Source organism: Terrapene carolina, unplaced genomic scaffold, assembly GCF_002925995.2.
Source record: "Terrapene carolina triunguis isolate 2854851 unplaced genomic scaffold, T_m_triunguis-2.0 Scaffold68, whole genome shotgun sequence".
NCBI classification, from domain to species: domain Eukaryota; kingdom Metazoa; phylum Chordata; order Testudines; family Emydidae; genus Terrapene; species Terrapene triunguis.
In genome coordinates this window covers 55,039,801-55,066,294 of record NW_020664419.1, presented here as the reverse complement: position 1 = coordinate 55,066,294, position 26,494 = coordinate 55,039,801, and the positions used below count along the sequence as shown (strand labels likewise).

Sequence of the window (26,494 nt, the reverse complement as noted above, 5' to 3'; positions counted from 1 at the left end):
GAAGGATCACTTGCCTTAAAATGATTTTTATGTTTCTCCACAGTATTTATTCTCAACTATTTTAAAGATTCCTTTACCCATTTAAGTTTATGTAGATGTGACAACAATTTGTTTTGACCTTTTTGGGAATATTAATTCCTAAAATTTCAGATTTATCATAGTTTATTTTGAAGCCTGATACTTGCCCAAATTCCAAAGCTCTATAATTTTTAATGAGGCTCCTGGCTCCTGCAGATATAACAAGATGTTGTCGGCATAAAAAGCTATTATGTGTTTAATCCAGAAGGCATTCTGATGCCTTTTACCATAGGACTGTTTCTCACACTCACTGCAAATGGCTCCATTGCCAAAGCAAAGCATAACAGCCATACTTGTCTGGTACTCCTAAACAAAATGAAAGGAGAGAGGCACCCTCAATATTTAACTTACCTGCCTTTTTTCAAAAGCTGCCTACCACTCAGCATCTCCCCTCTTCCCAGGTGGTCAGGGGGATGTTGCATATAGGAAATGACAATACTTCAAGAAAGAGCTATCAAAATATTCCGCTGACAGAGTGCTCTCATTGACTAACATGCTGAGTGCTTCATACACTTAATATAATTTAGTACTTCTAGTGCAAGTAGTACTTGAGGTCTCTTACAGAGAGATTACGGCTCCATTGTCCTAGACCCTGCACAAACAACTGTCCCAGAGAGCTCACAATCTAGGCTCTAGACAATGCATAAGTTAGAATAAACAGAAATGGGGAAATAGGGGAGGGGAAGGGAGAACAAGGAAGTGATAGAGAGAGGTGCATTAGGTATTTTTAAATTCCTGAAGACTTAGATTAATGAGAGAGAATTTTGATTCTGGTTGAGATTACACGTTTTTATTTTACTGACCTTTTTCTCACTTACACACACACACCATTCATTCATTCTCTTTCTCTCTGTGCTATATATAATTTTGAGACAGCAAGTATTTGCAGCATTCCCAAATTTCACAAACCACCTGAGGATGCAGTGGATGTTAAACCCACTCCTGAACTACTCAGGGGAATTTAATTTATGGTCTAGAATGATAGGCAGGTTTTTTCTTGGCCCTGCAGAAAGGGAGAAATTGAAGTCAGAGTGATCCTGGTGGGTAGTCTTTTCACTTCCACAATTTTAGCTACTTAAAGGTCACTGTCTATGTTAACTCCCCCGTATAGGGGAGGAGACATTGAAAAAGAGAGGTAATTCCTCCAAAAGCCCTAGCAGTTGTGTGGTGGGGTCAGTTTTTAATTCTCTACCACATTAACATTGTGTGTGGAATTGGCTTTGATACTAATGCGTTTCTCTTGTTTCCAGGCTCGTGTCATGGCAACTATTGGAGTAACTAGAGGACTTGGAGACCATGATCTGAAGGTGCATGACTCCAATATCTACATCAAACCTTTTCTGTCCTCATCTCCCGAGGTACGCCCTCCATGTTTTTGTTACATGATTTATGGGAGTGAAGGAAAATTAATTAAACTAAGCGCACTTTGTTCATCCTGAATTACCCTCAACTGTGGACAATGTCCAGAATGTTGTTTGATCACTTAAATAAATGTTTAAATGAAGGGTGGAAATAATGACAGGACTGATGCCATTCGCTACATAGTAATGTAGTTTTCATTCCTCTTCCTACTGCCCCAGGAATGTACACATCCCTGTCAGGACCCTGATGCCTTCCCGCCTTCTAAGTGTCATGGTTAATGTCCTTCTGCCCAAGGGGCACTAGATGTGACTCTGCAGCTGCTTCATGGTCAGCCCAAGGATTCACTATTCAGTGGCACAAGATGCTCTTCCCCCTACATTTCCCTTTCAGTGACTGAGCATGCTACTGACACAATTTAAAGCCCATGTCCGCTTCTGAAATAAGAGAATAGAACCTAGATACTGGAGTCTCTGATTTCTTGCATGGCAACTTGGAAACTACAGCTTGTACACAGGACAGAACCCCAATGTCTAAGGAGGAAAAATAGCCAGGGTACATCAAAATACACTGCACACCTGCCCTTGATCCACTTCCCTTGCACACCCAGTGCTTAATCTTTAAGACCTTCAGTCAGTTGGGACCTAACTTCAGAACATTTTCAGTTCATCACTATCCAATACATGGTAGCTGATGGTATTTGGAGTAAAGCACTTCAGAACAGGATGTAGGGCATTTTCAGTTGATGGTCCAGGATGTTGCAGTGGCCTACTGGAGGTTCTTAGAATGAGCCTGAGCCTGGCTGTCTTCATCGAAAACTCCTTTTTTGCATAAGCCACCCTGGAATAACAAAATATACAGAATCAATAATGAACATTATATTTAAAACAGTAAGCAAGACAGGTCAAGCCTACAGAGCTGAAGAGTAGAATCCACTGTGAACACATATGAATCTTAATTACCATGGGTCAAATCCTGAGAGTTCTGCACCTCCCGCTGGCTTCAGCAAATACTCAACAGTTGCCAACATTTAACCTAGTTGTTGAGACCTACATGCTATGGTGCTGAGTGCCCTAGTAAAGACGACGGAGAGGGAGCAAGCGAGCTTGCACACACTGAAACATAGTGTTGCTGCCAAACTAACAAGTCCTGACTAAAAAGTGCTTGCACTGAGGCTTGAAAAGACAGCTGCAGAGAGATTCTGGTCACTTAAAGAAAAGAAGTCTATTGATAGCACCCGTCATCCTTCCTCACTCTCATTCTGCTCCTTTCCCTGTTTTTTTTTTTCAGTGTATGCCATTTCTTACTTTTGTACCGTCTCTGCTGTCCCAAGCCAGGGAATCAGCATTTCTGCCCTCATGGTTGTAATAGATTTGTTTTGTGCCAGTGTAATGCTACAATTCTATCTCCTCTTTCTGGCACTCCAAGATCTGGCTCTAGTGTAGTATCTCGGCAGGACTGACCTTGCCAATTGCTGCAGTAACAGGTTTAATTTCCTAGACACTACAGTGCTAATAAGCGATGGTCACATAAACACCACCCTATACCGGAAACCTACTGTCCGCTATACTTACCTACATGCCTCTAGCTTCCATCCAGGACACACCACACGATCCATTGGCTGCAGTAACATTCATTCATGCAATATAAAGATCTTCTAGGCTTCTGCATCTTGTAGGTTTTTCCAATTTGTGTTTGAATTCCAAAACGTGGTGCGCACAACACATACTCTGAGTCTCAGACTCTGCAAGTGCCTGATCAAATGGCAGCAAAAAAGGTCCTTGTTTCCATAGTCTTTTGGCAGTTAAGGCTAGCAGAAATGTCGCAGGGGCCAGTAGCAGGAAATGAAGAATACCAGCCCTAGCAATCTTGAGATAGAGCCAGCAGAAATCAAATTCTATGAGAAAACAAATACATGTGCCAAAAAACCCCACACACTGAACAATGCTCTTGTCTCAAATATTGTCTATATATTGTCAGGAACCTGCAATACATCTTGCAGACAAAGCTATGTTAAGAAGCAATGCCTTGTGCTGCCATTTGGGGAACTTGCATTTGGAAGTAAGTTTAGTAGTAATAATACTTGCAACTTCTATAGCACTTGCTCATCAGTGGACCTCAAATAATTATATAAAGGTGGGGGGAAATAATTTCCATTTTACAGACTGAGAATCTGAGCCATAGAGAAGTTAGTCACACAGTGAGTCAGTGACAGGCTAGAACTACATCTTCTGACTTCAGGTCCTGTGCCATAGCCACTGCCCCCTTTCCCAGGCCAGGGGAGAACATGGCAAATTTGTTTCAAATCGTAAAACCAAAGCTATGATATAAGATTGCAACAGAAACGCATCTGAAATCATAGCCATATAAATATCTGAAGAAGCAGACTGAGTCTAAATCCAGAAGTGTAGGTTTAAGTAACTTTTGGATTAATCAAATTTTATTATAATAGACGTACCAACCCATGAGAGGAGCAGACCAGTATCCAAGTCTGACCATCAGCATTCAGTGATTCAGCTGGTATGAGACAAAATTTGGAAGACTTTCACAGCTCTAGAAAACTGAACCACTTATAATGAACTGGAGAAGCACAAAGCAGACTTACCAGAGCTGAGGCTATCTCAGTTGTATTACAGATCTATTTTTCATAGTGAAATAATCGTTTGACAAATCTTAATATGAAATTCTGGCATTAGAATTCAATAGGAATCTTGTCCCTGTATCTGGGAAGTAAGGTTTGGTTTTAAGATTCTTCAAATGATTACTCACCCATTCGTTGGAAGAGGCATGCATCCGATGGCGCCATTTGGCCCTTGTTACTTCATCTGATCACTCGTCTGACTGAATGATGGGGAGGTGGAGAACTGAAGAACCTTTTCCCATAAAGGCTGTGATAAAAGAGCTTGCTGAACACTTCACAGTATGTAAAAGGAAACCACACAATGTTAGACTGACATCAGTGTTTGGGAGAAAGCTTTAGGACTTCCATTTAAAGGAACAAATCGGGTAAATATTTGGAGAGGGACTGTTTGATTCAGGAGAATCGAGGTGATTTCAGGAATAGCAGGTCAAATCTGACTAGCTTGGAATTCTTTTAGGCTACTACTGCCAGGGAAGAAATGAAAAATGCAGTAGATGGTCTTACACAGCGCTTGGATTTCTCAGAAAGCATTTGAGAAAATGTTCTGCCTCGTAGGTTAATATAAAGGACAGCCAGGGAGTAAGTGGAAAGTTGGCACAGTACACTGGGAATTGGCTAAAGGGCAGGAAACAAAAGGTAGCAGTAAAAAGCTAAAAGGAGGTTAATTGGTGAGTGCTGCAGGGAACAGTGTTGGGACCAGCTTTTCATTATTTACATATAAATTACTTGGAAGATGGTATTGAAAGAGATTTCCATGTTTGCCAATGAAACTGCATTGGATGACGCTGCATGTAGAAGGAACAATACAATTAAGAAAGGATTTAATTTATTGAAGTAGCTGTGCTGATTGATAGTAAAGGCAGCTGAATATAGAGTGTTGCCCCTCTTGGCTTGAATTCCACTGGGCCAGGCTGGTTCAGGAGCGTCTCAGGTGGCTGCAGGCTCACGTGTCCATTTGCTACGGATAGTTTTCAAGCCAGAGTTGGCTGGCTCGCTTAAGAACATGAATGGGATACCAGATCAGGTGTGGCTCTTTCACAAGCCTAACATTTTGCAGGTGAGTGCATAAGAACGGCCCTACTAGGTTAGACCAATAGTCCATCTAGCCCAGTATCCTATCTTACAACAGTGGCCAATGCCAGGTGCCCCAGAGGGAATGAACAGAACAGGTAATCATCAGGTGATCCATCCCCTGTCACCCATTCCCAGCTTCTGGCAAACAGAGGTTAGGGACACCATCCCTGCCCATCCTGGCTAATAGCCATTGATGGACCTATCCTCCATGAATTTATCTAGTTCATTTTTGAACCCTGTTATAGTCTTGGCCTTCACAACATCCTCGGGCAAAGAGTTCCACAGGTTGACAGTGCGCTGTGTGAAGAAATGCTTCCTTTTGTTTGTTTTAAATCTGCTGCCTATTAATTTCATTTGATGACCCCTAGTTCTTGTGTTATGAGAAGGAATAAATAACATTTCCTTATTACTTTCTCCACACCAGTCATGATTTTATAGACCTCTATCATATCCCCCTTTAGTTGTCTCTTTTCCAAGCTGAAAAGTCCCAAGGTATGTCTACACTACAAAATTAGGTCAAATTTATAGAAGTCGGTTGTTTAGAAATCATTTTTATAAAGTCAATTTTGTGTGTGTCCCCACACAAAATGCTCTAAGTGCATTAAGTCGGCGGACTGCGTCCACAGTACCGAGGCTAGCGTCGACTTCCGGAGCGTTGCACTGTGGGTAGCTATCCCACAGTTCCCGCAGTCTCCTCCACCCATTGGAATTCTGGGTTGAGATCCCAATGTCTGATGGGGCAGAAACAGTGTCGCGGGTGATTCTGGGTACATGTCGTCAAGCCCCCACTCCCTCCCTTCCTCCATGAAAGCAACGGCAGACAATCGTTTCGCGCCTTTTTTCAGCCCAGACGCCATAGCACTGGGATCATGGAGCCCACTCAGATCACCGCGGCAATTATGAGCACTGTAACCAATACGCGCATTATCCTGGAGTATATGCGGAACCAGAACCTGCCAAAGCAAAACCAGGCGAGGAGGCGACGGCAGCACGGTGACGAGAGTGATGAGGAAATAGACATGGACATAGACTTCTCACAAAGTATGGGCCCCGGCAATGTGCACATCATGGTGTTAATAGGGCAGGTTCATGCCTTGGAATGCCGATTCTGGGCCCGGGAAACAAGCACAGACTGGTGGGACTGCATAGTGTTGCAGGTCTGGGATCATTCCCATTGGCTGCGAAACTTTTGCATGCATAAGGGCACTTTCATGGAACTTTGTGACTTGCTTTCCCCTGATCTGAAGCGCCAGAATGAGAGCAGCCCTCACAGTTGAGAAGCGAGTGGCGATAGCCCTGTGGAAACTTGCAACGCCAGACAGCTACCGGTCAATTGGGAATCAATTTGGAGTGGGCAAATCCACTGTGGGGGCTGCTGTGATCCAAGTAGCCAATGCAATCAAAGAGCTGCTGCTATCAAGGGTAGTGACTCTGGGAAATGTGCAGGTCATAGTGGATGGCTTTGCTGCAATGGGATTCCCTAACTGTGGTGGGGCGATAGACGGAACCCATATCCCTATCTTGGCACCGGAGCACCAAGCCAGCGAGTACATAAACCGAAAGGGGTACTTTTCAATGCTGCTGCAAGCACTGGTGGATCACAAGGGATGTTTCGCCAACATCAACATGGGATGGCCGGGAAAGGTACATGACGCTCGTGTCTTCAGAAACTCTGGTCTGTTTCAAAAGCTGCAGGAAGGGACTTTCTTCCCAGACCAGAAAAGAACCACTGGGGATGTTGAAATGCCTATAGTTGTCCTTGGGGACCCAGCCTACCCCTTAATGCCATGGCTCATGAAACCATACACAGGCAGCCTGGACAGTAGTCAGGACCTGTTCAACTATAGGCTGAGCAAGTGCAGAATGGTGGTAGAATGTGCATTTGGACATTTAAAAGCACGCTGGTGCAGTTTACTGACTCGGATAGACCTCAACGAAACCAATATTCCCATTGTTATTACTGCTTGCTGTGCGCTCCACAATATCTGTGCAAGTAAGGAGGAGACATTTATGGCGGGGTGGGAGGTTGAGGCAAATCACCTGGCCACTGATTATGCGCAGCCAGACACCAGGGTGGTTAGAAGAGCACAGCAGGGTGTGGTGCGCATCAGAGAAGCTTTGAAAACCAGTTTCATGACTGGCCAGGCTACGGTGTGAAAGTTCTGTTTGTTTCTCCTTGATGAAACCTTCCCCCCCACCCCCGGTTCACTCTACTTCCCTGTAAGCTAGCCACCCTCCCCTCCCCCCTTCGATCACCGCTTTCAGAGGCAATAAAGTCATTGTTACTTCACATTCATGCATTCTTTATTAATTCATCACACAAATAGGGGGATAACTGCCAAGGTAGCCAGGGAGGGGTGCGGGAGGAGGGAAGCGCCGGGTGGGGTGGGGTGGGGTGGGGGAGGAGGGAAGGACAAGGCCACACTGCAATTTAAAACTTATTGAAGGCCAGCCTGCTGTTGCTTGGGCAATCCTCTGGGGTGGAGTGGCTGGGTGGCCAGACGCCCCCCCCCACCGCGTTCTTGGGTGTCTGGGTGAGGAGGCTATGGAACTTGGGGAGGAGGGCTGTTGGTTACACAGGGGCCGTAACAGCGGTCTGCGCTCCTTCTGCCTTTCCTGTAGCTCAACCATACGCTGGAGCATATCAGTTTGCTCCAGCAGTCGGAGCATCGACTCTTGCCTTCTGTCAGCAATCTGACGCCACCTATCCTCTTCAGCCCGCCACCTCTCCTTGCGTTCATATTGTGCTTTCCTGCACTCTGACACTGTCTGCCTCCACGCATTCTGTTGTGCTCTGTCAACGTGGGAGGACATCTGGAGCTCCGAGAACATGTCATCCCGAGTGCATTTTTTTCGCCTTCTAATCTTCGCTAGCCTCTGCAAAGGAGAAACATTTGCAGCTGGTGGGGGAAAAGGGAGATTGGTAGTTAAAAAGACACATTTTAGAGAACAATAGGATCACTCTTTCCCGTTAAACCTTGCTGTTCACATTACACAGCACATGTGCCTTCATTACAAGGTCGCATTTTGCCTCTTATTTATATTGAGGGCCTGCCAGTTTGGTGTGTGAGATCACTCACGCATTGCCAGGCAACAGAATTCGGCTTGCAGGCAGCCATGGTAAGCCACAGTCTTTTGGCTTCTTTAACCTTCATAACATGTGGGGATGGTTTCAAACAGCATCGCCCTCATTTCCCATACCAAGCGGCCCTTGGGGTGGCCATTTAAAATGGGTTGGCAATTTAAATGGAGGGGCTGCGGTTTGCCGGTTAGCGTATAGCACAAACCCAAATAACCCCCCCACACACACACATGCAATTCTCTGGGATGATCACTTCACCCCTCCCCCCACCGCGTGGCTAACAGCAGGGAACATTTCTGTTCAGCCGCACAGCCGAGCAGGAACGGGCACCTCTGAATGTCCCCTTAATAAAATCGCCCCATTTCAACCAGGTGACCGTGAATGATATCACTCTCCTGAGGATAACAAAGAGCGATAAGGAATGGATGTTGTCTGCATGCCAGCAAACACCGGGACCATACGCTGCCATGCTTTGTTATGCAATGATTCCAGACTACGTGCTACTGGCCTGGCGTGGTAAAGTGTCCTACCATGGCGGACGGAATAAGGCAGCCCTCCCCAGAAACCTTTTGCAAAGGCTTTGGGAGTACATCCAGGAGAGCTTTATGGAGATGTCCCTGGAGGATTTCCGCTCCTTCCCAATACACGTTAACAGACTTTTCCAGTAGCTGTACTGGCCGTGAATGCCAGGGCAAATTAATCATTAAACACACTTTCTTTTAAACCACATCTAATATTTACAAAGGTACACTCACCAGAGGTCCCTTGTCCGCCCTCGGGCCGGGAGCACGCCTTGGTTGGGGTCGGGGGTTACTGGCTCCAGGTCCAGGGTGAAAAACGTATCCTGGCTGTTGGGGAAACTGGTTTCTCTGCTTCCTTGCTGTGAGCTATCTTCAATCTCTTCATCATCATCTTCCTCATCCCCAAAACCCGCTTCCATGTTGCGTGATTCTCCATTGACGGAGTCAAAGCACAGGGTTGGGGTAGTGGTGGCTGCACCCCTAGCATGGCGTGCAGCTCAGCGTAGAAGCCGCATGTCTGTGGCTCTGACCCAGAGTTTGCCTCTCTGGTTTTGTGGTAGGCTTGCCTTAGCTCCTTAATTTTCACGCGGCACTGCTGTGCGTCCCTGTTATGGCCTCTGTCCTTCATGCCCTTTGAGACTTTTTCTAATGTTTTGGCATTTCGTTTACTGGAACAGAGTTCAGCTAGCACGGATTCGTCTCCCCATATGGCGAGCAGATCCTGTACCTCCCGTTCCGTCCATGCTGGAGCTCTTTTGCGATCCTGGGACTCCATCATGGTCACCTCTGCTGATGAGATCTGCACTCACCTGCACCTTTCCACGCTGGCCAAACAGGAAATGAGATTCAAAAGTTCGCGGGCCTTTTCCTGTCTACCTGGCCAGTGCATCTGAGTTGAGAGCGCTGTCCAGAGCGGTCACAATGGAGCACTCTGGGATAGCTCCCGGAGGCCAATACAGTCGAATTACGTCCACACTACCCCAAATTCAACCCAGCAAGACCGATTTCAGTGCTAATCCCCTCGTCGGAGGAGAAGTAAAGAAATCGATTTAAAGAGCCCTTTAAGTTTAAAAAAAAAAAGGGGGGGGGGGGCTTTGTTGTGTGGACGGGTCCAGGCTTAAATCGAGGTAACGCTGCTAAATTCGACCTAAAATCGTAGTGTAGACCAGGTCCCAGTCTTATTAATTTCTCCTCAAATGGAAGCTGTTCCATGCCCCTAATAATTTTTGTTGCCCTTTTCTGAACCTTTTCCATTTCCAGTATATCTTTTTTGAGACCACATCTGCACGCCGTATTCAAGATGTGGGCGTACCATGGATTTATAAAGAAGCAATATGATATTTTCTGTCTTATTATCTATCCCTTTCTTAATGATTACCAGCGTTCTGTTAGCTCTTTTGACTGCTGCTGCCCACTGAGTGGATGTTTTCTGAGTACTATCCACGATGACGCCAAGATCTTTCTTGAATGATAACAGCTAATTTAGATCCCATCATTGTATATGTGTAGTTGGGATTATGTATGTATGGTAGATCCTGTTGTGATGTAAACACAAACCTGACCCATCCTTTGTATCACCGATCCAGGATTTGGTGCTGGTGTATTTCCTCCGCACACATTAAGAGCTTTGCTGAATAACAGAATGCACAATCCATATCCAGATAGAGAGAGTGCATAACTGTGAGCTGTAGTACAGAGCATCCACTGCTAAAAGTTAGCAGAGGTCTGAAGACCCCAGTCATGGTGTAATTCATCTTGACCCGCCCTCTCCTTGCTGGCTGGCTATGCAGAAGTGACGCTACTTCTTTGTTGCTAGCTTTAAACATTCCTACTCTTAGATATGAAGTTGCGTTATGGGCTAATTAAGACAGACCACGAGGTAAATCCCAAATTGTCCATCCTTCCTGATGACCATTGGAGGTGGACAGAGGGTTTCCTAAATGCATAGAGGGAGCAGGGGGAGTTTAGGAAGTAAGAGGGAGTGGAAGCCATACAGAGAGTCCGTCTGGATTGGGAAAATGGCTTTTGCCCAGGTTGCCTGGTGGTCTGGCTGGCCAGCCACCCACGTCTGTGTGAGCTGGAGAGTTCTGTATCCATTTGAAGCGCATGCAAGTTTGAGTGATTTGTGTCACAGCCGTAACATCATTTAAATCTCATATCTGCTGAATTTCCTGAATTATTATTGAGGAAGGGCAGCAAGCAGGGGGTAGCTCAGGGGTTTGGAGAAAATGGCTTGTGAGCTGGAGTTGATAAGTAGCTCTCGGCCACATAAAATGCCTGTAATGCCATACGTATGCCACATGAGCATGCTAGTGTCGTGCTACTCCACTGTAAAATCGCAAATAACTAATACAAGACGATAGTATTAAAAATGAGAACTGGAACAGCTCCACTAAGTGGGAATGCATCTGGGCAAGACAGCCTGCCTCTGAAATATTGTGATTCTATGAACAGCTCTAAATTAACTCATTTCTATTAGTGTTCGTAGCTACCCGTAGATATATTTTAGAAAACTGAAGGGAGAAAGAAATATTGTGGCCACCCTTAAATACTTTACTTTGCGACCAGGTGACATCACCGGGACATGGGACATGTCCTCTGCTTGGTATAGGAAATAATATGAATACTGTAATATCCTACCTATCTACAAAAGTTTGGAAAGTTTATAAAGGTGACTACTTTATTACAGTAAGTAGATGTGATAATCATTCTTTGGGTGAGAGCCACATCTGACAACTAACCCAATCTCCTTCCATAACTTCACATTGTTATTTTCCTTGAACTGCATACTAGTCAAATAGCCAGTTCTTTGTTCACGCCATTGCCCATCCCCCTTAACTACTGTGCATCATTAGGTGTCTGTCAGTATCCATCTCCTTGCCATCTCTTTTCAGGATTGAACATGTCAAGCTTAGTCTTTCCTCATAAGAAATAGCCACTAGTTCCCAAATTAGTCATATCATCTTTGCCTGAGTTTTCCCCAAAACCTGAATTTCAAAATAGTCTCTCTTCTCAGTAATGTACACTAGAGTTTGCAGAAATATACATGTTGGGTCCTTCATCTGCTGCATCAGCTATAGTTTTGACAGGATTCTATTGCCTTGAAGCTGCAGCCATAGGCTCCAATCTTGCTCCATACACATCAATGGGAGATCTGCTATTGACTTCAGTACGAGCAAGATCTGGCCGATAACATTTTCCCCCAGTGCTAGCAGGAGGAGATCTGTTACTTTAATTTGAACTTTCTTTATCTAGGTGAGGGAGATGGGGCAGAGATGGATTTTAGAAGTCTGCTGATTTACATGTTGTTTTGTTCTGAGTGATTCACTGCTAAGTGGATAATTAACATTTAAGTATCTTACTATCTGTATAAAAGTAGCTGACATCCAAGAGATCTGACTTCCAAACGTGTTTTTGTGTGATGACCATCATCTCGGCCAATACACTGGGAGTTGAGCTGCTGACCTCAACAAACAAAAGCATGGACTGCTACATTTTGCACTAAAGAGCCAAGGTTCTATAGTGTGGGGGCTGCAAACACTCGTATCCTCTGTGGATTGGCACAGAAGTGTACCTGTAACACTCAGTCTCCATAGACTAAATTTGCTGCTCTGGAGTTGTATTCCTGATAGATTTGAATCAGGAGGTAAAGACAGATGGGAGTGTTTTAGGTTGACTTTTGGGGGGGGGGGGAGGCTCATCTCAAGAGTCCTCACTCAGATAGACCTTAAATAATAAAGCAATTGATACATTTTACAAATGACCCTCTCTCCCTTTAGAGCAAAAGGAAAAAATGGTGAGAATTAGCACTGAGATCAACATGATTGTTTCTCCTATCCTGGTTGCAATCCCATAAAATTCACAATTAAGTTGAAAGGTCCAAGCATTTTATGTGCATTTCCTGCTCCTTGGCTCCTAACGAGAGAGTGCGCCAAGAGAGAATGAAATAACTCCCCGTCTTCTAGCTGTGCCAAGTACATGTCCGAACAAATTTGTGGAACACCAATGCTGCTATTGAAGCACAAGGATAAAGCAGCATGTGTGACCAGGTGCACTATTCCCAAATTCTATTACAGATCATCATTTCTTCTTGTCTACCTTGCCAAGGTTGTCACACGTCTTTCAAATTACAGTCATTGCTGGCGTAATTAAAGTGCTCTGTGAGTAGTTCCCGAGGATTCCAAGTTTTAGTTTGGGGAATTAAAGGAGCAGGCGGTTTGACAGTTGGAATGCAGGGCAGGCTGGAAGAAGACTTACATCCAACAAAAGACTCATTTGAAAAACTTGCATTGACCTTTGTTCATGTGCTGACTCAGTTAACCCCCTGATTTCATGGTTTAGACAGCTCAGTCAAGCAGGGGGTTACGGGAGGCCATTTTAAACATTGGGTGTCAGATTCTTCAGCATCAGGGGCCAGATTGAGAAGTCAGTTCAGTTTTTGGCTATATGACTGCAGCCTTAAGTAACAAAACCTATGGGCATTTTAGGGAAATAGCCTAGTATGGAAGAACCTTTTCCACTGGTATTTTATATGGTTCCTTAAATTGGCCCCAGTCCCTCAAATCACTTAAGAATATGATCTATTCACTTCAATGGAACCACTCACATGCTTAAAGTTAAGCATATTCTTAAGTTCTTTGCTGGATCAGGACTATAGAAAAGACTTTAGGTAGCAAATCCTTATACAATGCACTAAGCACTTCAGAACACGTGCAATTTATTGGGCATAGTTAATGGGTTCTGGGCAAATAGTGAAAACAGTTATTAAAAATTCATCAAATAAATTATTAAATTCTTATTTGACCAGCTATCCTGATGATGGAGAATAGCCAAAATGCAGAGCATGGCCGCAAGAGGAGAAGGGAGAGGAATAGGTTTGATTGTTTTGATCACCGCTGTCAGCACTACATAAATGCATTAGAACCCTGATTCAAGAACACTCAAGTCTGTTCCTATTCAGGTCAACACTTAAGCACCTGATTAAGCGCCATCCAACAGTAGGATATGCTATTTTGAATCAGGGCCTAAGAGAGATTGCCAGCTCGATGAAGAAGTTGCCCTACTGGGGGTGGGGAGGGTAGAGCAAAAGTGCTACATGTGGGAGTTATTTGAGCGCCCCTGTCTAAGTTGCTAACTCAAGACCAGCATCAGCAGATTTTCACAAGAATTGGAATATTTCCTCCTTCATGTGACTGAATCTCTTGTTTTGTGATTGTAGGTGAGAGTCTACAATCTTCTGCAGTATGAGCACGGACCAGAGGATGTGCTGATCTTAGCTACCGATGGACTCTGGGATGTATTATTAAATGAAGAAGTGGCAGAAGCTGTCACAAACTTCCTACCAAACTGTGACCCTGATGATCCCCACAGGTTTGTGCTCTTACCTGACTGTTAGAATTCCTCTGCTGCAGCAAGCCTGGGGTTTGTAACTCATTTGTTTCGAGAGAGTAACATGAAGTGAATGAACCTTCTCTTGTAAGTTCTTCTGTATCTTTATGGATAGGTTTGCAGCTTGGAGGCTCTCAAAGTGGGAATTATCAAAGATGTTAAAAACCTGCTGACTGTACGGGGATAGGCTGGGCAGTATCTTGGCACGGGTTCTATTTTTCCCACCGCACTAAAGCTGTGTGGAGACCTCAGCTTCTCCCAGTGAAGGACATGGCATATTTGTTTGTCTGGCTGATCATTTCCCTCTGGGAAGCCATTTCCCACTTAAGAATAACTTTCTCTTTCCCCTGAGGAATTTAGCAGCTGCAGTGCCACAGCACCAACCCAGTAGGCGTTGTTGCTAGGCAGTGCTGGAAGGAAAGGTAGTTTGCCCACCTTGCCCCTACAGGTTCTGAGCATCTTTTCCTCAGTGCAGTCATGTGGTGCAGGAGCCTTGAGGCTACATGTGGTTTTTGAATGTGGGGCTCCCGTACCATTGCTCATTGTGCGGTCACTTTACTGGTCATATTATGTTCTTAAAACCAGTCTTTAATAGCACATACCCAGAGTGCCAACGGCTGGATAAGTTGAGTGAGAACAAGAGATTAAAAGTTTGATTGCAGCCTCTTTCATCAATAATATTTGCTATTTTCCTGGCTTTATCTCCTCTTCCTGGTCAACATTGCTCTTCCCAGCATCCTATTATCTAGCAATACAAACGTTCCCAAAGAGCTAAATGTCACATGTTCTCCCTTGAGCGAGTGGGTCAGTCTGTTTTATTGTGAATTAAAATATCAGAGTGAAGGGGGCCTCATTGTTGCTTCCCAACTTCAGGCCCCGTGGTTTCTGTGCCCAGCCACCCCTTTCTCCTGAGCCATCCCCTCTCCTGGGTTGCATTTTTCCTGTTATGAAAACTCCCACTCGAATACACCAGAGAATAGAGCTTTTTAAACATTTTGTTCCCATTTCCCTTGGGAGGGTAGCCCAGTGTCAGACACACAATCTGGGATATTTTGGCACCCAAATGAAAATGTGTGGAAAAATCCATAGAGCTCTAGTTACATTAGTCTGTTGATGGCAGTTGGTGTGGGAAAGAGGACAGCAAGTCTGAAAATGCTTCATGTGTTTGTTTCTGAATCATCATCTTTTCAGGCTTAGCCCTGTACTACCACACAAAGGGAAAACGGGGAAGATAACCATGGGCAAAGGCACTCTGACAGCCACTTGGGTTTTTAAGTGACAGCCATTCTAGAGAAAATTGCAAACAGTATTTTCTTATACTGACACTTACAAACATGGAATGTAAAATAGCATTTCACTGCAAGTGCTGGATTGTCAGGTGAATGGATGATTAGCGTGAAGCTGCAGCTGTGACATTCTGACCTTCACAATCTCCTCTCTGAGAGATGTGGTAGAAATGAGAGAGCTGGGCTGCTTGACTTCCCTACAGCTTATTAGTCCCTTTGCTAAGATAGGTAGATAAATAAATACTAGGTTTTGCAGGAGAGGCCAGGGCTATGGCATCATACAGCCCGCCCAAGAGAAGAGAAGCAGCAGCAGCATATGTATATGCTGAACAGCCAACACAAAATGGTGCTTTCATTTAAAAAAACAACAACGAAGTCTAGGGATGTGCCAGCAGGATTGGGAAAACCCATCCCCCTTTCTCCTGCCCTGTTCCCAAAGAGGTAGATACCAGCCAAACCAAGTGCTAAAAGGCTCCCCTAATACTGTAGTGACTGTTTGTCTCTTCTATAAATAAGTTGTTTGAAGGGTTGCTTCCTGGAACCTCCCCACCTCTCTGGGACTTCATTCACCCAACTGTTGCTTCCTCTCTCTCCCTGTGCACACCTGCCACACCCACCTGCCCCCCCAAAAGGGAGAGTCTCACAAGAACTGTCCACAAAACCTGGTGCTGCCCTTCTTATCTTGGTTGCTTCTTGCTCACTACTAGTACGTGCACATAGTACTACTGAGTGCTGACTCCAACTTGCCACCGCAATGAGAGGAATCTGAAAGCCATGATGGAGGCAACAGCTGGTCATGTGGACATCCAACCCACCATCCTGGGTTGGGAGGAAGAGAGGCTGGGTAGGTGAATAGTGCCTAGGAACAGGGCCTAAAAAATAGGCACTGATTACTTAAGAATATGCACACAATGTTAAACTAATGGCCATACATGGGGTTGGGAAGGAATTTCCCTCTGTGTCAGATTGGCAGTGACTTTGAGGGGATGTGCGTTGGCTTCTTCTGCGGCATGGGGCACTTGCCAGGATCATCTGGGTATTTCTCACTTAATTCCATGCCTTTACCGGGGCCTTGGCCACTGGTGCACCACAGTCCCTCCTGTTCTCTACCTATGGCACACTATAGTTTAGTCTTCCTAGGGCTATAATATTTTGGTCTAATTCTGGGTGTTGGCCTCGGTGTGGAGGTGGCTGAGTGGTGTTTAGTTGCCTGTGATATGCAGGAGGTCAGACTGGATGATCTGGTGGTCTCTTCTGGCCTTGAACTCTATGACAAACACTTGTAGCTCCCAGGACAGCTGCCTACAATCACCCCATTCATTCCCTATTAGGCACAATGACTTTCTCTTGGAAAATCTGAGGCACAGTTGTCTCTAGGTGGGTAGCAAGGACTACCTTAGCAAGCAGTTAGAAGAAGGGGCTGTCTGCAAAGCTTAAAGTGAGCTTGGTGACTCAGCCAGTCAGAAAGCATAGAGAACCCCAGGGAAAGTCCTTTGCTGATGAGAACGTACGGCTCATCTGAGTCTGAAGTAGTGCTCCACGGTGGACAGACAGAGAGCAGTGTTGACCATCCCCCATCCTAGAGAATTTTCCTGTAATTTTTCTCCTCTTTTCAGGACATGATTCTACTTGCAACAGTGCAGGAATATGCCCGGGGGAATGGAGAGCTGGGTTTTGTGTGCCGTTCAGCTTAGAAACAAGTTGCTTGACTGTTGATTTCCCGGTTTTGGCATGGCCGCCATCTTTATTTAAACAAGCTTTCCCAAAACTTTTGTTACAAACTAATGAAATCCTATCATCAGTTAGTAGCAGACCCAGAACTTCTCTAAGCTCCGGTGAGGGAAGTAGTGGAAAGAGGAGGAGAAACTAGTCAGGAATCAGTTAGGAACAGAGGGATCCTCAGCATGTTAGGCGATGGCAGAGGAAGAATGGTCAGAACTTTGAGGTGCCTCACCTGGTTGATAATGTGGGGGGGGGGAGTCGCCAAACAATATATTATTTAAAACTTTATCCGGGGAATCTCAGTTTATCCGAGTTGACATCAGCAATGCTATCCAAGGACATACACGTACCTGGAATCGTGAATAGCTTATTGTAAATTAACAGTGGAGAGGAAGCATGGTCGTGAGGGTAAGTCACTGCACAGAGATCAGATTTAATTCCTGGCTCTGCCACAGACTTCCTGTGTGAACTTGGGCAAGTCACTGCATCTCTCTGTGCCTCTGTTCCCCATATGTGAAATGGGGGTGATGATACTCCCTTCCTCCCACTCTGCTGGCCTTATCTATTCAGATTTCAATAGATTCTGGGCAGAGACCGTCTCCTGCTACATTAGTGTACAGCAGCTAGACCAATAGGATCTTGATCTCTCTGGGGTCTGCTACCACAATACAAATAATAGTGTCTACCTATTCAGCAGCTAACCATTTACAATAGGTCTAATCTTTCAATCATTCAGAAGTTGATAACTTTATTTTTATTTCAGAGTGGTAGTCGTGGTAGTCTGTATCAGCAAAAACAAGGAGTCCTTGTGGCACCTTAGAGACTAACAAATTTATTTGGGCATAAGCTTTCGAAAGCTTATGCCCAGATAAATTTGTTAGTCTCTAAGGTGCCACAAGGACTCCTCGTTGTTTATTACCATAGTGCAGAGGTGGGCAAACTACGGCCCGTGGCCACATCCAGCCCACGGGACCCTCCTGCCCAGCCCCTGAGCTCCTGGCCTGGGAGGCTACCCCTAGCCCCTCCCTGCTGTTCCTGTTCCCCCTCCCCCGCAGCCTCTGCTCACTGCACCACCGGCACAATGCTCTGGATGGCCAGGCAGCGCAGCTGCAGAGCCGCGGCCTGAGCTGGTGCTCTGGGCAGCGCGGCTGTAGCGCAGCCAGCCACCGGTGCTCCAGGCAGCGTGGTAAGAGGGCTGGGGAGTTCAGGGTGGTGGTCAGGGGGCGGGGGTGTGGATAGAGGGCGGGGCAGTCAGAGGGCTGGGGGCAGAGGTCCCGGGGGGCAGTCAGGAAGGAGGGGGGGTTGGATAGGGTGCCGGGAGGCAGTCAGGGACGTGGGGTCCGGGAGCGGTCAGGGGACAGGGAGCAAGGGGTGGTGGATGGGGCAGGAGTCCCAGGGGGACCGACAGGGAACGGGGGGGTTGGATGGGGCAGGAGTCCCCAGAGGGGCTGTCAGGGGGTGAGAAGCAGGGGGGTCAGATAGGGGTTGGGGGCTGGGCCACACCTGGCTGTTTGGGGAGGCACAGCCTCCCCTAACCGGCCCCCCATTCAATTTTGGAAACCCAATGTGGCCCTCAGGCCAAAAAGTTTGCCCGCCCCTGCCATAGTGCCTAGGGGCCCTACTCATAGATCTGCACCCCATCTGTGGCAGGTCTGTACACTCAGAACAAAAAAGGTAACGGTCCCTGCCTCAAGGGGTTTACGGTCTAAATATAAGACAAGATACACCAGATGATGGATTAGACAGTTGGGGGAGTACAAGTAAACCATGAAACATAATTGGTCTGCATGGTAGGCACTGGTCTGTGCATGCCAGCAGCCTAATCACTGTCAAGTTTTTTGTAGGTATCATGGCAAAGGAGAGTTTTGAGGTGGGATACGAAGGCGGATAATGAGGTAGCTTTGCCACACATTTCTTGCACTAAGAATGAAGATTCTTTGTTAAATGTCACCAATGAGTTAGCTGAACTAATTAGTAGAGGTTATTATACAGTATACAAAAGATTAGGAATCCTAAAAGGAAAAGCAGATTTTCTGGGTCTCATTCTGATCCATCTAACATTGGTTTAACTCCATTAAATTTAGTGAGGTTACTCCTGATCTATTCCAGTGTAAGTCACACCAGAATCAGGACCTTCTTTACTTAAGTCTCAGAACAAACACATTTATTAGTGTTTGACCTGGTGTTCTATGAATGGACATCTGAAGTGAATGTTAATTTGTTCTTTTAAGTAATTTTGTGCCAGATCATTTAGGGACTTATAAATAATAGTGGCAAGGCATTTTTCATGCCAGCTTGCAAGAGGTAATTAGAACAGTCTTTCATGTGGCTTACAATGATATTTATGAAAATTACCTTGCAGAATTGCTCTTGCTGCTTGGTTATAAAGAATATTTAAAGGGTTTAAAGTACTGTGTGAAAGATTTTACCTAATTACCTCACAGTAGTCCAAATGAAGTATAGCTAATGGATTTATGATTGTATAGCAGTCCTGACTATGAAACAGTGTCCCATTCTTCGGAGTAGTCAGTTAAGCAGAGATCTTACGTATTGATCACTTTGCAAATATGTTTAAAATAATGTTGTCCAGCAAAATTCCAACTTGTTTGATAAGTTTAGTAACACACTCTACGGTAAATTTATCAACTTGAATTTTTAAATGACGGGGAATGTGGAAATGACCCATGGGAGAAATTGTATGGATCCTGTAATACCTTCCACATTGTGGTCATAATAAGAACTTCCATGTTGGATGAGATTAGTGGTCCATCTAGCCCAGTTTCCAACAGTAACCAATAGTAGAAGCTTTAGAGGAAGATGCAAGAAACACTAGAGTAGGCAGTTATGGAATCATCTGTCCACAGGAATGGTTTCTTACTAACACCCATTAATTAATGCTCTGACACATGACAGTTTACATCCCTTCCAAAACTCTTGGGGCTTTTGTTAGTTTGTTAATTCTTAGTATTGGAACTCTGGAAGTTCTCTGTTATCTATATGAATTCTTTGTTGAATCCTAAAGATGGGCCCAAACTGCAAAATACCTATGTGCACTCTTCCTAAAATGAAGCCGTATTCAGATTCAGGTTCTAGTTCATCCCATTACAAAAATGGAACCTCAAATCCAAGCTTTCCTGTGTTTCAGGCATAGTTTGATATGAGGTTTTGGTTCTATCTCCTCTTTTAAAAACTATGGCGGTGCAATCACATGGAAAACACGGTGGATTCATGAGATAAACTGCAGAAGTTTTGCATTGTCGTGGTACCTGCCACATTGTGGTCGTCATCTGGAATGTCTTCCAAGCTGTGTGGCTGAATCTGAAGGCTTCATTTTTTACTTCAAGTGTCCATTAGAGCACTAGCACAGTGTCTTCATCCTGATCCCACTGTAATATAGGCCACTGGGCTCTAACAGAGGTCACCTCCTATATGTAAATATAAACCTGCTGATATTCTGCTGTCCTCCGACTTGCCATGCAAGTGAAATTACACAACAGTGTTACTAATTTTAAACATAGTGAAGTGATGATGGGAAGGCCCTTATGTGGCAAAAGGGAAGGAAAAGAGAAACAACAGAGGACAGTGAGACATAAGACTACACTTCAGGATTATTACGTGTTATAGCTGATGCTCTGCGTCTCCCCAAAACAGATGACATGATTCCTGCCCCAAGGAACTTGCACAATGAGACGTGAAGGAACAAGACAGTAGGGAGGGTTGATCACTTTGTGGTTTCCCAGTGCGGGCTAACCAGTGGCGTGGTGGGGGGTTAATATTTACACAAAATGGACATCCTAGCTGGCTAATTTCTTGTAGGTGTTGTGGCAAGAATGGACCTTAAAGGGGAACATGAATGATGATTGGAAGGTGGCCTTGCAGATCAATTCAGGAAGTGCAGTCCATACATAAGGAGCGGTGAAAAAGCATAAATGAAGAAGACAATGAAGGAGCATCAGTATCATGCTGTTTCCTCGTATGAGGCTGATATAGCTCAGGCATTGCAGCTGTGCTCCCTGATTGCTCCTTCAAAAATCTTTCCTTCTCACCTTTCCCCATGTCCTGTCCCCACTCTCAGGCTGTGGGGGATAGGTAGGAGGTTCTGGGGAGTCTCTGTACCTCCTTTGTGCTTGGGAGGCTGGGAAGCAGCCCAAAAAGGCCATACAGTCTGCCAAGAGGGTATTTCCCCCACTGCAGCAATTTCTCTTTGCAGTACTCCGCTGATCAATACTGAAAGCTTCAGTGGGAGGAAAAAAATACTCTCAAATCACAAAAGTTGCATTCCAGTGCAGCTAGTCATTGGGGAAGAAGTACTTTAAGACTACTTCAGCAGTTCTCTAATGCTATCTTGACAGTGAATCCCAAGTTCACAGCATTAGTGGATAAAGCATTCAATAATGGACTGCTGCTGCTATTCATCGCCAAGTGCCAGAAATTCACCCCATTTCCTCTGATGCCCAGCTGAACAGCAGTGCTCTAATTCAACTCTGCATTGGAAGAGGAATATGTTCCCTCTCTACTGTCTTTACCTCCTCTGTTTTCTTAGCTTCAACATCCTCGTTTTCTTGTGTTTTTCATATTCTGTCTTTGTGAGAATCTCTGGCTTATTGAAGGCTTTTGTAATCTTGTCATTTCAGAACACCAGTTTAAACAGGAAAGCCCTTCAGCTTTTATACAGCAGCTTAAAAGCAATAGTGACTCCATTGTGTTCTTGAATTGTGGGAAGCTCTTGTAAATTAGGAACAGGTGAAAGATAAACTTTCCCTTTCACTGGCTTGCTGGCATTTTCTTCTCCTAAATTCTGACAAAAATTGAGAAATCCTTGAAAATATGCTCTTAGCTGCAACTCTCGTTGATTGTTTTTATTCACCGCATGTCTGATACAAGCTCTGGGTGTGCCATGCGGAATTTGTGTGTTCTTTAGCCTCGCATTGGATGTTGGTATATGGAAGCTGAGGCGTATCAATGTGTATTTCTTTAGAAAATGAAATTTCATTTTGTATTAGGGCAAGAGGGTCAGTGCTTCTTGTTATCTTCTCTCCCTGTTCTTCAGGATCTTTGCTATAGAACAGACCTTGGCAACTGCAGCGTGTGTGTGTCTAAGAGAGAGTTTGTGCCTATGTCATTACCTCTTCACTTGTGTAAAATGACCCTTAGACCCCTTTCTTAGCACAGAGAGGAAATCCCTTGTTAAAACTAGTGAGGCCTAGAAAATCTTACCAGTTTCTCACTGCATCGCCAAAACACACCATTCTCTGCTTTTAATCCGTTATTTGCATTTGACATTGACCCTTCCTTTACATTCCGATTTTCAATCTCCATTTACTGTGCAGTGAAGTTTACATTGTATTTTAAAAATCCCTTCCAACTGCTGAGTCGTTGTGTAGTGTGTCTTAATATTTCGTGGAGGGCTGAGACACCAACAAGTGTTAAAATGAAAAACAGTAATAATGACCACCGTCATACTGTTTCTTGAGTATTCATCTTCGCCAGTTACATACAATCTTTTCTGATTCAAGCTTTGTGCCATTAAATAATGCATTCTCAGCTTATTCTAACCTCAAATCCTGTAGTAACCATCTCTTGCATAATGAGCGCCCTGCCATTTATGATCATTTGAAGTGTCTGCTCTTTGTCCTTAGATGAGTTCTGGTGCAGGTCACTTCCTCCAAATCCCTGGAGTGCTGCCCTTAGAACTGGTTTTGGGGCCTTGTCCCTTGTACTTTGTGTTGTTCTAGGAAGGGATCCCTCACAGTTGGTGGGGCGACCTACCTGACGTCTATGGGGTTTGCCATGATGCCAGAGTCTTTGGTTCCTGTTCCCTGTATATTTGGGCCAGTGTTTGGCACTGATTTTATTATACAGCCCCTGGATACCTTCCCACCCCCAAAACACACACACTCATCCTGCTGCCCCTTTCCAGGCAGAAGCAGCCAGGCACTGGGAAAACAGAGATGACAATGATTATCAGCATTGAGATAGCCTTGTGATGGGTGAAAATGTACTTTGTCATGGAAGCGTGGATCCAGCTAATGCAACTAGGATTATGTGGGATATTCTTCATGGTAAATATTGCATTGGCACCAGAGGTAGAGTTGAGCAAGGACTCGTGCTGTAAAAATAACACTACTAAGCAGCTGATCTTTCAGACTGAGGGCTAAGTATCTGAGAAGTTGTAAGTGAGCTGCTTTCTCTTGGAAACAGAAGTGTCCTGCACTGATGCTCCAGTGCCATTGTGATCAGTTTTGTCATAATCTTCTGGAAGGTAGAATCAATCCTGTCAAAATCACAAGTTAGCCATTTAGGGATTTGTTGTTGTGATCATTCCTCTAAATGTCCTGCAAATATGTTTTAGTGTAGTGCAAAACTGCAGGCCTCTGTAGCTGAGCATATGGTCATTGAACTGACAACATTTCAGTTATGTACAGGGTTGTTGTAGCCATGTCGGTCCCAGGATATTACAGAGGCAAGGTAGGTGGGGTAATATCTTTTATTGGACCAACTTCTGTTGGACAGAGAGACAAGCTACACAGAGCTCTTCCTGCTTTGGGATCTGAAGAAGAGCTTTGTGTGGCTCGAAAGCTTGTCTCTCTCTCTCCAACAAAGTGTCTCTAACATTTCAGTTATACATATTGGCCCTGACTGAGTTCTGCTAAAGAATCATGCAGAACAAGAGCTGGGCAGGGTCCAAGGTTGGCTATGTGCCACCTTTGTGCTTCTGGCCCCCAGAGCAGTGTCCATTGTTTCTCAGCTGTTTCATGAAGCTGGGGGACAACAAATATCTGCAATAAATACAATGCAGCTCAGCTCAATGGAGTGCTGCTCTGTTTCACAGTTTTGTAACTTAATGAAATGGCTAGCAAATATTTCCAATACAGTAAGCACCTGACATGTCAGTTTGGAATGGTCTTCACTGAATTAATAAATTTAAAGAGAGTGCTGATTTCATTAATCTGACTATATAACCTCTATGTATTTTGTCAGTTTTAAAATAATTGTAATGGTTTAAAAAATAGGATACTGTTTCAGTGGAAACTGACAATTCATCCTTTTGGTGTAAGATATAAATTGAAGTAAAGATCAGGGAGTTCCTGGATTTTATTTTTGGCTTTGTAACCAACTCACTATGCGTCGCTCACCCTCTTTGCCATAGTGTATCAATCTATGAAATGGGTATACTACTATTTAACTTTCTTTAAAGAGGTGTTTGACGCTGAAGGTCAAGGTTTTCAAAAGGGGTTTAGTGATTTTTTGGGGTGCTTCATATAAGACCCCTTACAAAGGCCTAATTTTCTGAGGGATGTTCAGCACTTTCTGCAAATCGGGCGACCTTAAGGTGTCTCGAGTTGGGCACCCAAAATCGCTAGCCGCTTGTGAAAAACTTGACCTAATGCTTTAAAATTTGTAAAATGCTTAGAGATCCTCAGGTGCTAAATAATTTTTACTAGTAGTCAACACTTGTTCTTTGAACGGATCTGACAGCTTGTCTTTGTATCTCACAAATGTAAATCTCATGAGCTGTGAAAACACATTCTTCATAATACTAGCAACCGTGATCTCTGCATGCTCTATTTCTGCAATGTAACTGTGTTCCTCCTCCTCCACAGATACACGCTAGCAGCTCAGGACCTGGTGATGCGAGCCAGGGGAGTGCTGAAGGACAGGGGCTGGAGAATATCCAATGACAGACTGGGCTCAGGAGACGACATTTCTGTCTATGTCATTCCTTTAATACATGGAAACAACTTGTCATGAAAGTAGCACCGACAATGATAATGGGAGGGTGGTCTTTTTAGGAAGAGCCTTTGAAAAGACATGATCAGATCTGACCAGGACAGTTCTGATTGATGTAATTTAATCTAAACTCATGCTGGAAGGTGATGTTTCTGCCCAAAAGGTAGGGCTCTGCACATATCCTGTACACGATTAAAGGTATCTCTTAAGGTTACAGCTTCCCTATATTAATGGTTTTTGGTGCTTAACAGGAATGGAACTTAAATGCTGCTAATATATTATGGATTGATGGTTCCCTGTATTGTCCCTCCAAGTGAGTACCCCATTGTGACCTGAAACAGGACTTAACCTTTTTCAGTTTACCATGTGGCTTGAAACAGCCATTTTCAGTTTTGAAAATAGAAACGGGGATTGAAAACCAGTGAGGCTCTCAACATCCCCAAGATGACTGAAGTCATGGCCTTGGGATGGGTCATTTAAAAAAAAAAAAGTTAAAACTTGATCTGACACTTGACGTTATTGGTCATTACGAGTAATTGTCATTCTTTTTCCATGAAGACCTTCCAAAAATTGTACATGTATGATTGAATTCTCATTTTTCCCACTTAAACCCCCTTCAGAACACTCTGGAGACTTTACAGCTCCTTATTTCACATGTTTTGGTGGCAAAACCAAGACTGTCCTTGTGACTTGGTCTAGCTCACCACAGCCAAGCCATCTGCAAAAATTGCCCTGGAGAGTAGGGCACATTGTGTCGATACAAGAATAAATCTTGCAACAGGAATTTTGTCAAGATTTCCTTTGATATGACCATGATGTACCAGATCTTGACTTGATGCAGAGTTCCTCTGGAAGCCAAGGTTTCTTTGGGTCGGGCTACCCTGCAGCTCAGGTAGACTGACTCATGCTAGCGGGGCTCGAGGTAGTGCACTAAAAATAGCAGGATCGACATTTCAGCTCAGGCTGGAGCTTGGGCTCTCAAGTCTAAGAAGTCCATGGGCTTGAGAGGCTGAGCTCCAGCCTGAGCCGCAATGTCCACATTCCTATTTTTAGCACTCGAGGAGGCTTGCTCCTCGCTGGAGAGTAGACGTACTGTTTGGGACCTAGGATTGTCATTCTTTGGCTGGGTCTGTCTGCTTTATGATGCATCCTGTTGAAAAGATCACTGGACATACAGCTTAGCGATCAGTGTTCAGTAAATGTATTTTGTCTTCTGAGTTTGGGTTTAATTGGGTGTCTATGATAAATGTTATTGTTCTAGTTATTAACCCAGAAACACAGATAGCAACCTTATTGAAAAGCCTTTCACTTCTGTCTCCCTTATTATTCATCATAAAAGCCCTCTGCCCTGCCCCCATCATCAGAGTCCCATGCTCAGAAGGTGGCAACTCACTCATAACTCTGCACCTTTTGGTACCAGGGGTCGAGGATTAACGCGTTAGTGGAAGTCCTTGGCTTGCTTGGTCTCCTCTGCCAGTTGCACTCACTTGATGTTAAGAAAAATCTCTCTAAATAAGATACCAGCGTAGAAGCAACAGTGCAACAGGAAACCATTCAGGCAAAATGCAGCGCAGACATAGCCAGTATAGTGCAGTAATTGGAGGTGTGATTT

At 44.5% G+C, this 26,494-nt stretch overlaps 1 protein-coding gene across 1 annotated transcript in view; it reads left to right on the top strand.

Annotated features, from left to right (window-relative positions):
• PPM1H (protein phosphatase, Mg2+/Mn2+ dependent 1H) overlaps positions 1-25,814 on the top strand; it is a 197,886-nt gene extending 172,072 nt beyond the window's left edge. The window contains exons 8-10 of the mRNA XM_024205105.3: positions 1,329-1,436; positions 13,974-14,125; positions 24,756-25,814. Coding sequence (XP_024060873.1) covers positions 1,329-1,436; positions 13,974-14,125; positions 24,756-24,903 — 408 coding nt within the window. The 3' untranslated portion in view covers positions 24,904-25,814. The remainder of the gene's footprint in view (positions 1-1,328; positions 1,437-13,973; positions 14,126-24,755) is intronic.
• The last annotated feature ends 680 nt before the right edge of the window (positions 25,815-26,494 follow it).